Source organism: Equus przewalskii, chromosome 1 (genome assembly GCF_037783145.1).
Source record: "Equus przewalskii isolate Varuska chromosome 1, EquPr2, whole genome shotgun sequence".
In the NCBI taxonomy this organism is placed as follows: Eukaryota; Metazoa; Chordata; class Mammalia; order Perissodactyla; family Equidae; genus Equus; species Equus przewalskii.
Window position 1 is genome coordinate 114,467,886 of NC_091831.1, and position 18,566 is coordinate 114,486,451.

Consider the following 18,566-nt stretch of genomic DNA (forward strand, 5'->3'; position numbering starts at 1 on the left):
CATATGACGCATGCTTTTAATATATATTTATAGTGTGTTTTTTAATCAATATTTTCTTGAAATACAACTTTAATATTTGTTGCATCCATTGCTCTGGTTTTCTTCTTCAGGGACCCCTATGCCATCTATGTTGGATCTTCACTGTCTATCTTCTATATATTTTTCTCTCAAATCCTTTTTCTCTGTCTTCATTTCTTGTTGATTTTTATAACTTTCCTCCTTTCATTCTTTTGCCATAGTTAGGTGTAATTTATTCGAGACTGAGATTAAGTGTTCTTTGAAGTCAATTTAGAACTGTGAATACTAAGAGCAGATGCTTAAAAACATACCCAGGATAGCTGAAGCTCAGTTAGTGCATACTTTTTGATTTCTGTGCAAAAAGTGAACCTACGATTGGTTCAATTTTTCAGTGAGGACATAGTAAAATTAGCTCAAATCCTTGCAGCTAGTCTCCCCCAAATCTATGGAGCCTGAGAAAGGGGAGAGCACTTACCACGAGTGATGTCAGGTCCTCACTCTCAAAGCGTCCAATTGCCAGTTCCAGAGACTTACAGATAGCTGCAGAGATACGCTGTGTAATCAGACGATTGAGGTCTACGGACCTGCCCAGGAGCTGGGGTACGGAGAGGGCAGAAAGAGTGAACAACAAAAACAAGCAAGCAAGAAAATATACAGACATACACCCTCCAGAAACCAATTCTAAAAGATAAAAATAAATACTGTACAAAACTGTAAACATTTTAGATGAAATTATATATACAGGTGTCACAACCAAATGCCCTACCTTCCTGGAGCTGAAATTCTGCAAGTCAAAGCCGTAAAGAACTTTTGCAGTGTCCTTTGCATTGAACTTATGCTTACATCTCGGGCAGAAATCCCAAGCCTCACCAGAGACCCTGGAGAATGAGGTCTGTCAGTGAGCACACCCCTCAGGATGGTGCTCATGACCATCTCCCAGCACAGAGCTGCCTGTGCACACCTGACCTCCAGAGTTCTAACAATGAGGAAGAAAATTACCCCACCTCTTGTTCAGAGTCTACCAACATATGTGTACCTCAACATCATTTCAATAGCATAAAAACAGACAAAACCTTGGTGGAAAATGTCCCAAAATGTGAATGGTTGTTATCTGTAGTCACAATTACATGGAATTTTCCCCACGGTTTTCTCTTTCTTCCTAACTTTTTTTGTGATGTATACATACTGTTTTTAAAGAAACAAAAAACAAGCACTGTATTCTTTGTGCTGGCCAAGGGAAAGCGCCTCTCTGACACTCTGAGCTGACAATTGTTTCTCACCTTCATTCTTATAAGCTCTGGCTTTTGGGCTCCTGGAGAGGAGCCAAGCCCTGTGGGGCTGAGCTTGCAGTGGGGGCCCAGGCAGGCGCGGGTGCAGAGCGCTACAGGTCTTCCCTTGTGTTTCAGGTTAGCTAAGAGAAACTGTTTGTCTTTAAAATCTTAACATTTTATAAGGATGTTCCCACAGTCACATAACATATGAAGTCTATTAAAACCTAGTGAGCTCTAAGAAAAGCCCACTATTTCTAGTGCCAGCTCCACACCTCGCCATGCCCAGAAGCCTGGCTCACCTGCACGTGCCTCTGCTTGAGGAGCGTCTCATAGCGGTTAGATGGCGGGAGATGGATTGTCGCCCCCTGATTCTTGCATTCTGATCGTAACCGTTTATCAAGAAGCAAGCTAGTACGGAAGGAAAAGAAGATGTTTCTCACACGCTGTGAATTTTAATGGAAATGTCATGTCAAGTTACCCAAAATTTCATACTCAAATAACAAGGCATATACTCACCTTCCAGCCATGATCTTATAATATGCAAATATCTGGTCTGCCAGCTTGTAAACAAATTGGTCAAAGCACAGATTCACCTGAAGAAAAAGAGAGCATGTATTAGATTGATTCCCTAAATCAATATCAAATAACACCAAAAAACCTCTTTTGATTCAGCCATTCTACTTCTGGGTATACATATGAAGGAAAGGAAATTACCGTCTTGAACAGATATCTATACCCCCATGTTCACTGCAGCATTATTTACAAAACGCAAGACATGGAAACAACCTAAGAGTCCACCAATGGATAAACGGATGAAGAAGATGTAGTACACACACATACACACACACGAAGGAATATTATTCAGTCATAAAAAAGAAAAAACCTTGCCATCTTGTGACAATATGGACGGGCCTTGAGGACATTATGCTAAGTGAAATAAATCAGACAGGGAAAGACAAATACCATAGGAGCTCACTTATATGTGGAATCTAAGAAAGAAAACCAAGTTCATAGATACAAAGAACAGATCGATGGTTGCCAAAGGGGGGGGGGGGTAGGCAAAATGGTTGAAGGTGATCAAAAGGTACAAATTTCCCATTATAAATAAGTCCTGGGATGTAAAATTTTTAAAAAAGGCAACTTGGGCCAGCCCAGTAGCGCAGTGGTTAAGTTCACACGTTCTGCTTCAGCAGCCCGGGGTTCGCTGGTTCAGATCCTGGGTGTGGACCTGTGTACCGCTTGTCAAGCCATGCTGTGGCAGGCGTCCCACATATAAAGTGGAGGAAGATGGGCATGGATGTTAGCTCAGGGTCAGTCTTCCTCAGCAAAAAGAGGAGGATTGGCAGTGATGTTAGCTCAGGGCTAATCTTCCTCAAAAAAAAAAAAAAAAGGCAATAACAGAGGTTCTTACTAGGAAAGAGAAACAAGAAGCCACCTTATTGTCCAACGACAGCAGATTAAACGTATTATGGTGTGGCCAGGAGTAACCACTGCACAGCCAGTGAAAATAACATCAGACCTTTCTTACTGATGGAGAAAAATGCTCCTATTCTCTGCTCTCAAAGGAATATGAAAAAGTCTGTCTTCGTCTTGTGTTCCCAGGGGGTTAATGTGCATTGCATGTGGGGTCCCCACTCTGGGGGCAGCTTCTGCCAGCAGGCTGTTTCTCAGGAGACACAGACACAGGGCTGGCTGCTCTGGACACTGAGGTCAGTTAGGAGACACAGGGTGGAGACAGCCTTGCAACTTCACCCTCGAAACCATATCCTCACTCGCAAAGGGGGCTAGCACCCTGCCCCGGAACTGTGATGAGAACGCCGTGTGCTCAGAGGAGAGTGGCCCCAGGACCTGCAGGTCTCTGCCCTGCGCCCACCCTGCATTACCCAGGAGCCCATGAGAGCTCCCTAAAGAAGCGCTTTCTGGTGGTCTTTGTGAGGAGGTGGAGAAGGAGACCCAGCTGCACAATACAATTTGTTGAGGTTAAGTTCTCTTAAATCTTAAGCTAGAAAATAAGATTGATCTCCTTAGTTGTGTATATATACACTTAATAATTCCACTTGTAGGAATTTGTCCTCGAGAAATAATCCAACACAACTAAAAAATTATGTGCCCAGAAGTTAATCAAAGCATTATTTATAATAGGAAAAATAAAAAGTTAAAATGAAAGAAATAAAACAGGGCTTGGTTCAGGGCATCTTCTTTAAGATGCTTTAGACCGTGTCTATAACCAAAGACAGTGAGGATAGAGAAGTGCTTGTGACATGCTGTCAAGTGAAGAAGTATGTCACCCCACAGCTTATGTGGTAGGACCCCAATCATCACACGTGCAGATGCACAGAGAAAAGTGCAGATAGAAGGGTTCATCCCAAAATGTTTATTTCAAAAGTTCAATCCATTGTTTAAACTTCCTTGTATTATAAAGAAAGTTTGCTTCCTCTAATATCAGAGGAAAAGGAAAATGAAAGAAAGTTTGTTTACAGTGCCTGGGCCCTCACCTCTGCCTCGATTTCGTCGTAGAGAAACTGCTTGTTGAACCTGGTGAGGGCGTAGTGGGCACTGTCATTGTACAGGTCCAGGGAGTAGAGGACGTACCTGCAGAGGGACGAGCAGTCAGCCAGCCTCCCACACAGGGCTTCTTGGCTCTCACGCTCTACACACCTCCAGAAACTTAACTTTTACTATTGTCCTCTCACGTGAGGAAAATGCTCTCTTACTTCAAACACCAAACTCGGTTCTTGCCGAGGGCCCTGATGATGCACTCACACCAGCCCGGCCTATTCCAAGGGGGGGATGCCTTACTCAGGTCATGTCCAGGCACCTGGTAGATCCATAAGGGTCTCCTATAACTGCAGCCTCTCACTTGTCTTGTGTCAAAGCTTTCACCACAAGTAGGTGGTATTTTCTATAACCGCAAAAGTAAGTTATTTTCTTATTTTTAAGAACACACTGACTTAAAAAGAAAAATATATGAAGGTCCTGGGTCCCACAGTTGACCATGACCATGTCCAGTGTAGCCAAAAGCCCCTCTCTCCCTGACCCATGTCTGGACAAAAGGCGGTGGCCAATGGTCTCCAGGAGTAAGTTCCCTCTGAGGGTGCCAAACCACTCCTGCTTGACAAGGGGAGGCCACGTGCGCAGCAGGGCCATGCCCAATCCCAGAAGCATGACACAGAGGCACACCAACACCTCTGTGTTGGGTCTCCTCTGTGTTGGGTCTCTGTCCTCCTCATACCATCTCTGACACTGCAGAATAGATGCCATGGCCACTCCAGAGAAAGTGGAAGGCCATCCTCCCGGGCGCCACGTGAGAACTGACATGCATGGGCAAAGGTGAGGTGCTAACCATTCGCCCTGCAAACAGGCGAAGACGAAGCTGCTGGGTCAGTCCCTGATCTGGTCACCACAAGACACCCATTTTTCTATTACTTTCCCTCCATGGACTTCATATTTTGAAAGTCTTTGAGCCCTGTCCTGGCCCTGAGCCCTGACCTCAGAACAAAGCTGTCCAATCAACACTTCCTCCTTCAAATTTGTCTGTGCTGGAGGCTCTGCCATGTGACAGGCCAGGCCACATCTTCTCTCCCTGACCCCAGCTAAGTCCCCAGGGCCTGGCCAGCATCTGAACATGGTGGGACTTAATTAGTCCTACTGCCTGAGCTCTTGATTTCAAAGCCAAGAAATCTGTTACTTGTATTAATCTCTGAAGTCGTATCCCAAGAATGACCTCAATCAAGTGCTAAGAACAGTCTGGCCCCTTCCCCCACCTCCCAGCTCCCAAATGCCACCAAGGACCCTGGTCACCATAAACAGAGAGCCAAGACTGGCCCATAGGACGCTCACTCCATCATTCATGCCTCCTTGGTCTCCACGATGTGGTCCGTCAGGATCCAAGGCATGGACATCTCAATGGGGAACTGGATCCTCCTGCCCATCGTCAGCTCCAGGAAGAACTCTCGGAACCACAACTGTGAAAGGTCACAGCACTGCTGGAGTGTTTCTTGAAGGATTTAAACAACACCATGTTAATCTCCTGCAAGCAAAAAAGACTCAGCAGGGTGATCTCAGGAGGCCACATGCCAGGAGCTGGCTCCTTCACTCTCAGCCCTGAGCCATGTGGGAGGGGACACAAGTGGGGAGGGGTCGCATGGCACCTCACACTAGGGACAACACGACCACAGTGTGACTGCAGGCAAAGCTCCCCTGGACTTTGCACATTCTGGCTCACAGAAAGAGCAGAGTCGAGTGTCCCGCCCCCACTGGACACCACTACCCACTAATGGGAACTTGTCAACCCTCTGAGCCTCTTGGTGGGATTGGGAGAAAAAAAAAGTCCTTTTTAAAAGGAGAAATAAAAACAGGATTACTCTATTTTACTTAAGATAAAGACATAGCATTACATGCATATTCAGTGCAGGTCTATCTAATGAAAAATAGAGAGAGATTTTCTAAGAAAAATGTCTCCATCCTTTCACAGAGTGAAAAACAAAAGCCTTACTATAATTTACTCCAAATCTGCAGCACCCCTAGCTAAGACAGAGGCCTCTCACTCTGAGCAAGTGGCTGTGGCACAAGAGTAAATATGGACAACTCCATGATGACAAAGGGCATCCACCTGGCACTGTGGTCAAGGGCGTCACCCCAGGGCGGGCTGCCTGTGTCAGGTCACCTACCACCTTCCATACATCACTGCCCCTGGGGGCTGTTTCTGACATTTATCACTGTCTTGGTCTCGAGCCAGGTGACAGATTACATTCGCGTGTGCTTCTGACTCCGTGCGGGTTACAAAAACTTGGTATTCAGGTCACAGGGCCAGCCACGGCCCCATGGCCCCACAGCCCTCACCCTCCTAAGGGCCATATCACATGGAGGGAAGTTTCTGGCCAGCTGTGCATTTAAAGCGATAGGCGAGGGAATGGCATGAAGATTAGGACGTGTTGCCATCTGGGTGCGTGAGGGGACCACAGCAGGGGACGGTCAGGCAGGTGGAAGCATTCTAGACAGTGTTAGCAGTGTTAGAACATGCTAGGCTGGACGCTGGTCAGCAGTATCTCTTACCACTGAAATTTATCAAGTGAGTGTAGAAGAATGACTCTCGATGAAATTTTTCTATGTCCAATATGGTGGGCCCCTCAAGGCTACTTCTCAGGGTTTTCTTGGAACCACTTTTGTCTGCAATGAGGGACTCTAGCATGGTTCTCACCATATAAAGCTGCATCATCCAAGGAAACATTTGTAGGGGAGAAAATACACATTAGTTACGCCAAACTCAGGTAAACCATGAGAGAAGGACTGCTCTGCCATGCTCTGACCAGAGCGGGCTGGAGTGGGCAGCCCGCTGCTAGCCGGCTCCTCAAAGGGGGTCTGGGTGCCCATCCAAGTGGCCAAGTTGCTGATGCTTGGGAGAAAGAACTGGTAGCAGAGAAGTTCACCTCTGTGCTGTAAACATCAACAAGAAAACAAAGGAAGTCTTACCACCAAAGGTTAAAAGAGGCGGATAGGTGTAGGACTGCCTCAGAAACGCGTTTACTACATGCAAGAGCCTTTCCATGCCCAGAGACTTGAGCTGCCTCAGCAGCTCGGCAGAGCTCAAGGACTCAGCCATGGTGCGCACCAAGTAGAGCTAGACATGGACAGACAGGGGAGAGGTGGAAAGAACGGTTAGTTCACAACACACACATCATGGGGTGGGAAGAGGCATGTGGGGACGAAGGGCAGGGAGGGTGCATGCGCGCTGGAGAGACCCAGAACCCATGCTTCTCGAGTGGGCCAAATGCCTTCCTCCCACATACCTGAGAGGTTTCCTATAGAGCCAGCAACGTGCTTTGCTGGTAATTCTCTCATACACTGGCAAAAGAGACTATAAAAGCCCTCAACAGAGAGGTGATGAATAAGAAGTGCCAAGTCCCAAAAGGGGAGGAGGGAAGCACAGGGAATATTAAATCAGGTTGGAGAGTCAAGGAAAGCTGCTTGGGTGGCTGAATGTGCCAGGAGAGAGAAGAGCGGTGGTGGCTTAAGGCCAGGGACACATGAAAGTTATGTTGTTATATTTCCAAAAGTTTTGTCTTTAGGAATGATCAGTTTTAGGCCCAGCATAAAAATTATAACCATACATTTAAACGCCCATCAGGAAACACAGCATAAATACAGACACACAGACTTTCATCCACATTTTTGGGACAGGAGTTAATGTAGTCACATTAAGTTCAGCACGCAGATGGGCAAATCTGAGAGTCACGAGGATGCTAATGCTCCGGATTCGCTTCAGCAGGGGCAGAGGAGCAGAAAAGACACAGTCAACACTTGATCTGCTCAGCAGACAGCTGTGGTGTCATTTCGCTCCTGGCCTTGCTTACTGTCCCCCAGCTCAGGGGCAACGCACCCAGGGGAACAGGTGGAGCAGGGCAGCAGGGGGGACAAGAACCTGTGTGCTGGAGGGTCCCACAGCTCGCCGGGGCACTTTGATGTCGAAGCCGCTCTTGGGGTCCTTCTCGCCCCGCAGGGCTGGGTCGTTGAAGGGCTCGTGCCCTGTCTCCCAGTCACACACAGTCTTCCTGATAGCCTGCAGGACGCTAAACAGCCCCATCAAGTCATTAGCAAGGCGCGGAGCACTGGCACCCTCGGGACATTGACAATCACAGCATCTCCTTGCCTAGCAAACAGCTCTTGGGATAGCCAACTCTCACACATGAAGTCCCCTGGGGGTAGTCGGGGGACACGGTAATGGACCAGTTCAAGGCAAATTTTTAAAAATAGATAATTTTCTTGGGGACATTACTAGCTCCAAAAGATCTGACGTAGTTGCAGTTTACATCAATTACCAGAAGTGATGTTTTCTTTCCTGAACACTGAGTCATGCTAAGGGCAGCAAGACAGACCACACACATCCACCCAGAGAGCTGAAACTCGACTTCCCTGTGGCTGATCCCCCTTTTCTAACAGGAACATGAAGTCACCAACATAACTGCAGGGACTGGGCCTGTGTCCTCGACTCACGTGGAATGTGTCCCATCCCCCACACGCTCCACCATGCAGAGAGGCCCTGGACAGCACACTAGGAGCAGATGAACCCACACGCCCATCCTGATCACCTCGTGGGGAAAGTTCTAGCTAAAACCTAAGCTACCTTTGGACCACACTGCACATTGCCCACATAGTGAGCCTCCCATTATGGCGAGCATGAGCAAAACAGAGGGCATAATGGAAAACATGAAAACCTCCACCCAGCCCTCCACCCAGCTGGAGCGAACACAAACTGCTAAGTCTCACAGTGTAAAACTTTATTAATGCTAAAAATCACACCACACTGGTAACAAATATATTAACTATACAATCACAAAATGAAACCAGTGCACTGTGGGCCTTTGTAAGCTCCATTTTACAGAGATGTCTCTGAGAGACAACTTTATCTGAAAGGCTAAATATTGAGGGAAAACTAGCTCAAGGTTGCTACAGGATGTCTGCCATATCTGTGTAGTTTTCGACCAACTTATAGGCCAAAAGGAACAGAAGTAAAAACACTGAAGACAACACACTGAGATGGGAGGTGGGAGGCCGGCTGCGTGTCCCTACAGGCTTGGTGATCAGACTCTTTGGACAGATTTTGAGACACTCCTGGCCTGAGATAAACACGCCCTTGTCCCTGGATCTCCAGATAGCTCAGACACTCTGTACTTCATCTACTGTAGGTTGTTCAGGTTAATAACTGGAGCCCCTGCAATACATTTAGAGGAAATTCACCACAAGGGCATCGGGAAGTGGAAGAGAAATGTACTGAGCATATTTATGAAAATGCAACTCTATAGCTGTTGAAACCTAAGCTGATCCTACAGTTTTAGACATTGAATGCAGGGAGGTGCATGCAGTGAGGCTGACCTCTGGATGACATTCTTCTTCTTGATGGCCTGCCTGAGGGGCTCCCTGAGGGTGACCTGCGAGAAGTCCTGCAGCGCGGCGTAGACAGTGTGCCGGATGGCATGGTTGAACACGCTCTCCATCCTGCCCATCAGCACCTGCAAGCCTTTGATCATGGCGATAACCTGCAGGGGGCACACAAGACTTTCAGTGTGCTGGAGGGTGATAGGAAACGGCTCCTTCTCAGGCAGTGCTGAGCTCCATCAGCTGGCACACTCCCGGGAGGCTGCCTCTCCCTCTGCATGGCGCTTCTCTTGGCTTCTTGCATTCCTGCTCTGCAGCTGCTGTCCTGTAACCATCTTCCCAAGAACAGCTCTGTGTCATCAGCCATCCCCACACCTGCGTCTGATTCCGTCAGACCATGAGCACCTTGAAGGCAGGGATGGATCTGCAGGCATGAGCTAAGAGGAGTGTTTGTAACTGACTCACAATCCTCCCACATCCCTAAGGGCACACCTCCATGAAGGACTTCAAAGGAGAAGAAAGAAGTTTTAGGAAAGCAAATATGTTACTATCTGGAAAAGAGAAAAGAAGTTATAAGAGTTTGCAGTCGAAATCCCATCTATTAAACAATAATGGCACACTGAATTAATATGCATAAAAAGGCCTGAAAGAAAATGCATAAACTGCGTAAACTTCACCTCTATGATGGCGGCATGGACACTGTACTGTCCTCATTGCACATCCATGTTTTCTGTTTCTTTACTTTAGGGATTTGTTTAATGAATCTGTGTTGCTTTTCTAATGAAGAAAAAAGGGAAAACTTCTATTTAAAAAAGTAAATTCTCTAATTCAAATTCTAATTGAACTAAATTCAAAATCACGCCAATCTGAATGAAAATCAAAATACTACATATTCAAGCTTACGGGATGTACGAAAAGATGAGCTGAAAGGTAAATTTTGAGCTTTAGATGCACATATTAGAAGACAAAAAAGCCTGAAGATAATACTAATCGCATATTCACCATGAATTTATAAAAACAAAAACAAAATAAATCCCCCGAAAGTAGAGGGAAATGAATATCTAAAAGCAAAAATTAATGAAACAGAAAACAAGCATATAATAGAGGTGATGAACTGAGAAAAAGCTGTTTTAAAAATAAATAAGTTGACAAATACCAAGCAAGACTGATCAAGAGAAAAACAGACAAGTCATGAATTACCAGCATTAAGAATAGAAAGGGGGCATTACCACAAAGTTGACATATATTGGGAGATTATGAGAGTATACTGGCATAGGGAAGAGAAGTAGGAATCCAGAAACAAACCCTCACATTTACAGTCAACTGATTTTCACCAAGGGTGTGAAAACAATCCAACGGGGAAATATGATCTTTTCAACAAATAGTATTGGGACAGCTGGATATCCACACGCCAAAGCATGAAGATGGCGTACTGTGCAGAAAAGGGTTAACCCAGCAGGCCTGGGATGATTAAACCCTGCACATTCCTGAGAAAGGCCTGTCTTCAGGTCTGGCCCTTGGCTAGCTCCTAGGACCGAGCTCTGAGCCACAAGAAGATTCTGCCTGAAAAGAGTGTATGCGTGTCTGTGGCTTTGGGCCAGTGGAGCAGCAGTTTGACAGACAGTTGATGCTAACAATGTGGTTTATGGTGAACCCTGTTTTTGCTCTGGGGTTCTGGAGTCTGAGAAGCTGAGGTCAGTCCTGTGGTTGCTGCATGCCTGACCCCAATAAAAACCCTGGCCACCAAGGCTTGGATGAGCTTCCCTGGTTGGAAAAACTGCATCTGTTGTCACTCATCATTGCTGGGAGAATTAAGCACATCCTGGGCACTTCCACCAGTAGGGGACACCTGGTTTCTCCTGGATGTCACCCATGCACCTTTTCCTTTTGCTGATTTTAATCTGTGTCCTTTTGCTGCAATAAGTCATAATCTTGAACAGAACTGCTACTTAGTCCTGTGAGTCCTTCTGATAAATCTAGCCTGAGGTGGTCCTGGGGACCCCTGACACAACCTTGACCTCACACCATTAACAGAATCAATCCAAAGGGATCATACATTTAACACGTAAGAGGTAAAACCATAAACTCTTAGAAGAAAACATAGGAGTAAATCTTTGTAACCTGGGGAAGGCAATAGTTTCTTAAGATATGACACCAAAGGTACAAACAACAAAAGGAAAACAGAAAAATTGAACTTTATCAAAATTAAAGACTTTTGTGCTTCAAACAACCCCATTAAGAAAATAAAAAGACAAACCACAGAATGAGGGAAAATACTGCAAATCACATGTCTGACAAGAACCGGTATGTAGAATATATAAAGAACCCAATAATACAAAAACAACCCAATCAAAAAGTGGGCAAAGGAGGGCCAGCCCTGCGGTGTAGTGGTTACGTTTGCACACTCCACTTTGGCGGCCTGGGATTCGCAGGTTTGGATACCAGGCAAGGACACACACACCATTCATCAAGCTGTGCTGTGGTGGCGTCCCATATACAAAACAGGGGAAGACGGGCATAGATGTTAGCTCAGGGTCAATCTTCCTCAGGCAAAAAGAGGAAGATTGGCAACAGACGTTAGCTCAGGGCCAATCTTCCTCACCAACAAAAAGAGCGGGGCGGGGGGGCAAAGGATCTGAATTGACATTTCTCTGAGATGCACAAACTGTCAATAAGCAGATGAAAATATGCCCAATATCATTAGTTGTTAGGGAAATGCAAATCAAATACCAAAATTAGATACCATTCCACATCTAGCAAGATGGTTAGAATAAAAAAGACAGACAATAACAAGTGTTGGCCAGGATTTGGAGAAAGTGGAACCCTCATTCACTGCTGGTAGGAATGTAGAATAATGCTGCCACTTTGCAAAACCATCTGGTACTTTCTGAAAATGTTAAACACAGAGTTACCATATGACCAAGCAATTCTACTTGCAAGTGTATCATCAAAAGGAATGAAAACATGCATCCATACAAAAACCTGCAGACAAAAGTTGCAGCAGCATTAGGCATAATAGGGAAAAAGTGGAAACAACCCAAATGTCCGTCAGCTAATACACGGATAAATAAAACATGATATATCCGTACAACAGAACATTATTTGGCAATGAAAACAATGAAATACTGATACATGTGTGAATCCTGAAAACACTGTTAAGTGAAAGAAGTCAATGACAAAATGCCACATATTACAGAATTCCATTTACACGACATGTTCAGAACAGGCAAAGCTACAGAGTCAGAAAGTAGACTGGTGGCTGCCTAGGGTAGAAGGGAAGGGAGAACGGGAGTGACTGCTAGTGAGCATGGGGTTTCTTTTTGAGGTAACAAAAATGTTCCAAATTTGATTGTGATTCCACAACTCTGTGAACATACCAAAAAAGCACTGCATTTTACATTTTAAATGGGTGAACTGCATAGTATGTGGGGAAAAAAAACTGTGCCAAAAATAAGACGAAAATTTATTATGAAAAACTTAATGCCAAAACATTAGAAAATTTAGAAAGACTCTTAGAAAATCCATGAAAATACAACCTGCCAAAACTGATACAAGAAGAAACAGAAAATCTGAATGCTGCTATATATAGTAAAGAAAGTGAACGTTTCAAAAACCATTCCATGAAGGGAAAGCTTTGCCAGTAAACGTTAGCAAACATTTGAGGAAGAAATGACATCTTACACAAACCACTGCAGACAACAGAAAAGAAGGAGTACGCCATGAGTCGTTTTTTGAAGCTTCATCCAAAAACTAGAATGGAAGCTTATGACAAAGTAATGCGGAGACTGATGTCAGCATCACGGCAAAGTGAGCTCTTCGCTTACTCTACCCACTAAGACACAATGAAAAGGACACTAAAAAACCAACAGAGGACATTCACACAACATAAAAGACATCTGAGAAACCCATGCAGCCAGATGCCTGAAGGTGGAGGTGCTGGAGCACCCAGAGGAAGTAGAAGGAGGTAAGGGGATCTCCTCTCTCTCCCCCAAGGGCAGCGACCCAGCGCATGGGAGTGTGCGCGGCTCTGAGAGGTGAGGGGGAAGGGGGAGATCTTTACGAGAACACCTTCAATCTCCAAGGTCCCTCACAGCCCTTGGGAAAGCCCCCCACAGAGATGGCCAAGCTACTCTGGGGTGTCCTCATAAAGCCAGCAACCCAGGGGAGCAGACAGCAAGGGTAGAGCAAGAACACCCCTGGGATCGTGCCGGAAAAGAAAGCGCCCCTCCCTCTGCCTTGAGCTCCGGCTCAGCCAGTGGGACAGGGCACTCAGGCATACATTAGAAAAAGAGCAGCTATGAGCGAGCAAGCTGGGCATCGGGGGGGGGGGGGGGGCTCAGAATATACAGCTCTTGACCCCCACCCAGTGGCAGCAGGTGGAAGCTGAGACCTGATACTATCACCATGTGGAGAAACAAATCCATGCCATCAAACAGTATGAAGAAATATATTAATACTCCAGACAAGAAGGAAGATGACAAGCAGCCAGAAATCAATCCTGAAGGCAAAGAAATTTATAATTTACATGACAGAGAATTCAAAGTAGCTATCATAAAAACACTCAATGAATTACAAGAAAATACAGATAGTTCAATGCAATCAGCAATAAAATTAAAGAACAGAGGGAATTCCTCACAAAACAGATTGAAACTATAAAGAAAAACCAAACAGAAATGGTGGAGGGGAAAAACACAATGAATGAGATAAAGAAAAATCTGGACTCCCTGAATAACAAAGCTGATATTATGGAGGAGAGAATTAGCAGTCCGGAGGACAGAAATTCAGAAAAGCTTCAGATGGAGGAGGAGCGAGAAGTAAGACTAAAAGAAATGAAGAAATTTTCCAAGAAATATCCAACTCAATTAGGCAATACAACATAAAGATTACAGGTATTCCAGAGGGAGAAGAGAAGGAGAATGGAGCAGAAAGCATGTTGAAACAAATAATAGCTAAGAACTTCCCAAACCTGGGGAAGGAGCTGAAAATACAAGTGAAAGAAGCTAACAGAACTCCTAATTATATCAATGTAAAAAGGCCTTCTCCTGGGCCGGCACGGTGGTGCAGTGGTTAAGGGTGCACGTTCCGCTTTGGGGGCCCAGGGTTCGCCGGTTCAGATCCCAGGAGCGGACATGGCACCGCTTGACAAGCCAAGCTGTGGCAGGCATCCCACATATAAAGTAGAGGAAGATGGGCACGGATGTTAGCTCAGGGCCAGCCTTCCTAGGCAAAAAGAGGAGGATTGGCACCATATGTTAGCTCAGGGCTAATCTTCCTGAAAAAAAAAAAAAAAGACCTTCTCCAAGGCATACAGTAGTAAAGTCAATGACAAAGAAAAAACATTAAGGGCAGCAAGGCAGAAGAAAATAACTTACAAAGGAACCTCTATCAGGCTTTCAGCAGATTTCTCAGCAGAAAACTTACAGGCTAGGAGAGAGTGGAAAAATATATTTAAAATTCTGAAAGACAACAACTTTCAGCCAAGAATACTCTATCCAAAGAAAATAACCTTCAGATTTCATGGAGAAATAAAAACTTTCCCAGATAAACAAAAGCTAAGGGAGTTTATCACCACAAGACTCCCACTGCAAGAAATGATCAAGAAGGCCCTAACACCAAAAAGAAAAAAAAAATAGAAAGGGGTTACAAAGCCCCGAGCAAGGATGGTTCAACATCTGCAAATCAATCAATGTGATACACTACATTAAAAAAATGAAGAATAAAAACCACATGATCATCTCAATAGACGCAGAGAAAGCATTTGACAAGCTGCAACATCCATTTATGATAAAAACTCTCAATAAAATGGGTATAGAAGTAAAGTACCTCAACATAATAAAGGTCATATACAACAAACCCACAGCCAACATCATACTCAATGGGGAAAAACTGAAAGCCATCCCTCTGAGAACAGGAACAAGACAAGGATGCCCACTCTTGTCGCTCTTATTCAACACAGTATTGGAAGTTTGGGCCAGGGTAATTAGGCAAGAAAAAGAAATAAAAGGGATCCAAATTGGCAATGAAGAAGTGAAATTCTCACTCTTTGCAGATGATGTGATTTTATATATAGAAAATCCTAAAGAATCCAATGGAAAACTCTCAGAAATAATCAACAACTATAGCAAAGTTGCAGGGTACAAAGTCAACTTACAAAAATCAGTGGCAATTCTATACTCTAATAATGAACTAACAGAAAGAGAACTCAAGAATACAATCTCACTGACAATAACAACAACAACAACAACAAGATATCTAAGAATAAAGTTAACCAAGGACGTGAATGACCTATGCAATGAAAACTATAAGACACTATTGAAAGAAATTGATGATGATCTAATGGTTTGGAAAGATACTCCAAGCACATGGATTAGAAGAGTAAACATAGTTAAAATGTCCATACCACCTAAAGCAATCTACACATTCAGTGCAATCCCAATCAGAATCCCAACGACATTCTTCACGGAAATAGGACAAAGAATCCTAAAATTCATATGGGGCAACAAAAGATGCCAAACAGTTAACACAATCTTGAGAAAAAAGAAGAAAGCTGGAGGCATCACAATCCCTGACTTCAGTCTATACTCCAAAGCTCTAGTAACCAAAACAGCATGGTACTGGTACAAAAACAGACACACAGATCAATGGACAGAATTCCAAGGCCAGAAATAAAACCACACATCTATAGACAGCTAATCTTTGACAAACGAACTTAAGAACATACAATGGAGAAAGTCTCTTCAATAAATGCTGTTGGGAAAACTGGACAGCCACACGCAAAAGAATGAAAGTAGACCGCTATCTTTCACCATACAGAAAAATTAACTCAAAATGGATCACAGACTTGAAGGTAAGACCTGAAACCATAAAACTCCTAGAAGATAATATAGGTAGTACACTCTTTGTCATCAGACTTAGAAGGATTTTTCTGAATACCATGTCTACTCAGAGAAGGGAAACAAAAGAAAGAATAAACACGTGGGACTTGAGACTAAAAAGCTTCTGCAAGGCAAAGGAAATCAGGAACAAAACCAACAGATAATCCACCAACTGGGAGAAGATATCTGCAAATCATATATCTGACAAGGGGTTAATCTCCAAAATATATAAAGAACTCACACAGCTGAACAACAAAAACAACTCAGTCAAAAAATGGGCAGAGGATATAAATAGACATTTTTCCAAAAAAGACATACAGATGGCCAAAAGGCACACAAAAAGATGTTCAACATCACTAATTATCAGGGAAATGCAAATCAAAACCACACTAAGATATCACCCTGTATCTCTTAGAAGGGCTACAGTTACCAAGACAAAAAATAACAAATGTTGGAAAGGATGTGGAGAAAAGGGAACCCTCATACACGGCTGGTGGGAATGCAAACCGGTGTAGTCCCACAGTATGAAAATTTCTCAAAAAATTAAAAACAGTAATACCACATGACCTAGCTATCTCACTACGGACTATGTACCAAAAGAACTTGAAATTGACAATTCAAAGAGCCTTATGTACCCATATGTTCACTGCAGCATTATTCACTACAGCCAAGAAGTGGAAGCAACTCAAGTGCCCATTCACTGATGATTGGATAAAGAAGATGTGGGGGGCTAGCCTGGTGGCGCAGCAGTTAAGTGCACACGTTCCACTTCCGCGGCCTGGGGTTCGCTGGTTTGGATCCCGGGTATGGACATGGCACTGTGTGGCAAGCCATGCTGTGGTAGGCATCCCACATACAAAGTAGAGGAAGATGGGCACGGATGTTAGCTCAGGGTCAGTCTTCCTCAGAAAAAAGAGGAGGATTGGCAGATGTTAGCTCAGGACTAATCTTCCTCAGGGGGAAAAAAAAAGAAGATGTGGTACATATATACAACGAAATACTACTTTGTCATAAAAAAAGACAAAATTGTGCCATTTGCATCAACATGGATGGACCTTGAGGGCATTACGTTCAGCGAAATAAGCCAGACAGAGAAAAACAAACGCTGTATGATTTCATGCATATGTGGAAGATAAACTAACACACAGACAAAGAGAACTATTTAGTGGTTACCAGAGGGGAAGGGGGTTGGGGGTGGGCACAAGGAGTGAAGAGGCACATTTATATGGTGACTGATAAATAATAATGTACAACTGAAATTTCACAATGTTATAAACTATTATGACCTCAATAAGAACTAAAATAAAGTAACGCTACCCACTCCTTAGGGTGCGCTGAGCAGTGACTTCCTTCCCAAAAGTACACTATGAAAAGGGGGTCCTGGTGGTAGGTGTAGGTAATCTCACAATAGAGATACCAGAGGACACGCCCTCAGCCACATGGTCAAGGTCAGTATCAGCAGTGATAAGTCATGTGGACAGCATGTACCTCTGAGGTGATGTCATGAAAATGGCACTTCAGCTCTACGTTCCTCCTTCCTCAAACCTATAACCCCAGTCTAATCATGAAAAAATATCAGATAAATGCCAACTGACATTCTACAAAATACATGACCAGTGCTCCTCAAAACTGTCAGGGTCATCACAAACAAGGAAAGCCTGAGAAACTGTCACAGCCCAGAGGACACAGGAGAACTAAACAGAATGTGGGAACTGGATCAGAAGGACCTTATTGAAAAACTGACGAAATCTGAATAAAGCTTGGACTTTAGCTAATAATGCAGTAATATTAGCTTATTAAAAATAGAACAAAACTAATGTAAGATGCCAATAATAAAGGAAAATGGGGAATGGGAATTCACTGCATCATCTCTGCAATTTTTCTGTAAATCTAGATGTGTTCCAAAATAAACATTAAAAGCAAAAAGTAATATTAAAAGCCACTCTCACTCATTAAGTCTCTTTTTAAAGACTGGCACCAGAGCTAACATCTGCTGCCAATCTTCCTTTTTTTTCCCCTTCTTCTTCTTCTCCCCAAAGTCCCCCAGTACATAGCTGTATATTCTAGTTGTGGGTCCTTCCGCTCATGCTATGTGGGCTGCTGCCTCAGCATGGCTTGATGAGCAGTGCCATGTCCGTGCCCAGGATCCAAACCAGCAAAACCCTGGGCTGCCGAATGGGAGCAAGTGAACTTAACCACTCGGCCATGGGGCCGGCCCTCACTCATTAACTTTGATGCAAAACTCCTAAGCAAAATATTAGCAAACCATATCCAGCAAGATATAAAGAGAATAATACATCATGATCAAGGTGAGTTTACACCAGGAATGAAAGGCTAGGTTAATCTCAAACCTGATCGAAAAATCTGATCAATGTAAATTCACTACATTAATGGAATAAAAGAGAAAAGTCATAGGAGTATCTCAATGGATGCAAAGTGTTTAACAAAATTAATATCTAGTTATGATAAAAACTCTTAGCAAACAAGAAATAGAAGGTAACTTCCTTGACCTGATGACGGGTGGCTT

General features: G+C 44.0%; 2 protein-coding genes across 19 annotated transcripts in view; both read right to left on the reverse strand.

Moving 5' to 3' along the window:
• Positions 1 to 13,418, reverse strand: part of LOC103545388 (cytoplasmic FMR1-interacting protein 1-like) — a 40,577-nt gene extending 27,159 nt beyond the window's left edge. The window contains 11 exon segments of the mRNA XM_070572432.1: positions 494 to 613; positions 1,589 to 1,697; positions 1,806 to 1,882; positions 3,785 to 3,881; positions 5,130 to 5,286; positions 6,345 to 6,542; positions 6,545 to 6,599; positions 6,602 to 6,736; positions 6,739 to 6,909; positions 7,711 to 7,858; positions 9,162 to 13,418. Of these exon segments, the coding sequence (XP_070428533.1) occupies positions 494 to 613; positions 1,589 to 1,697; positions 1,806 to 1,882; positions 3,785 to 3,881; positions 5,130 to 5,286; positions 6,345 to 6,542; positions 6,545 to 6,599; positions 6,602 to 6,736; positions 6,739 to 6,909; positions 7,711 to 7,858; positions 9,162 to 9,316 (1,422 nt within the window). The 5' untranslated portion in view covers positions 9,317 to 13,418.
• The window catches only part of TUBGCP5 (tubulin gamma complex component 5), a 122,969-nt gene that overhangs the window by 86,268 nt on the left and 18,135 nt on the right, over positions 1 to 18,566 (reverse strand). The window lies entirely within an intron of this gene.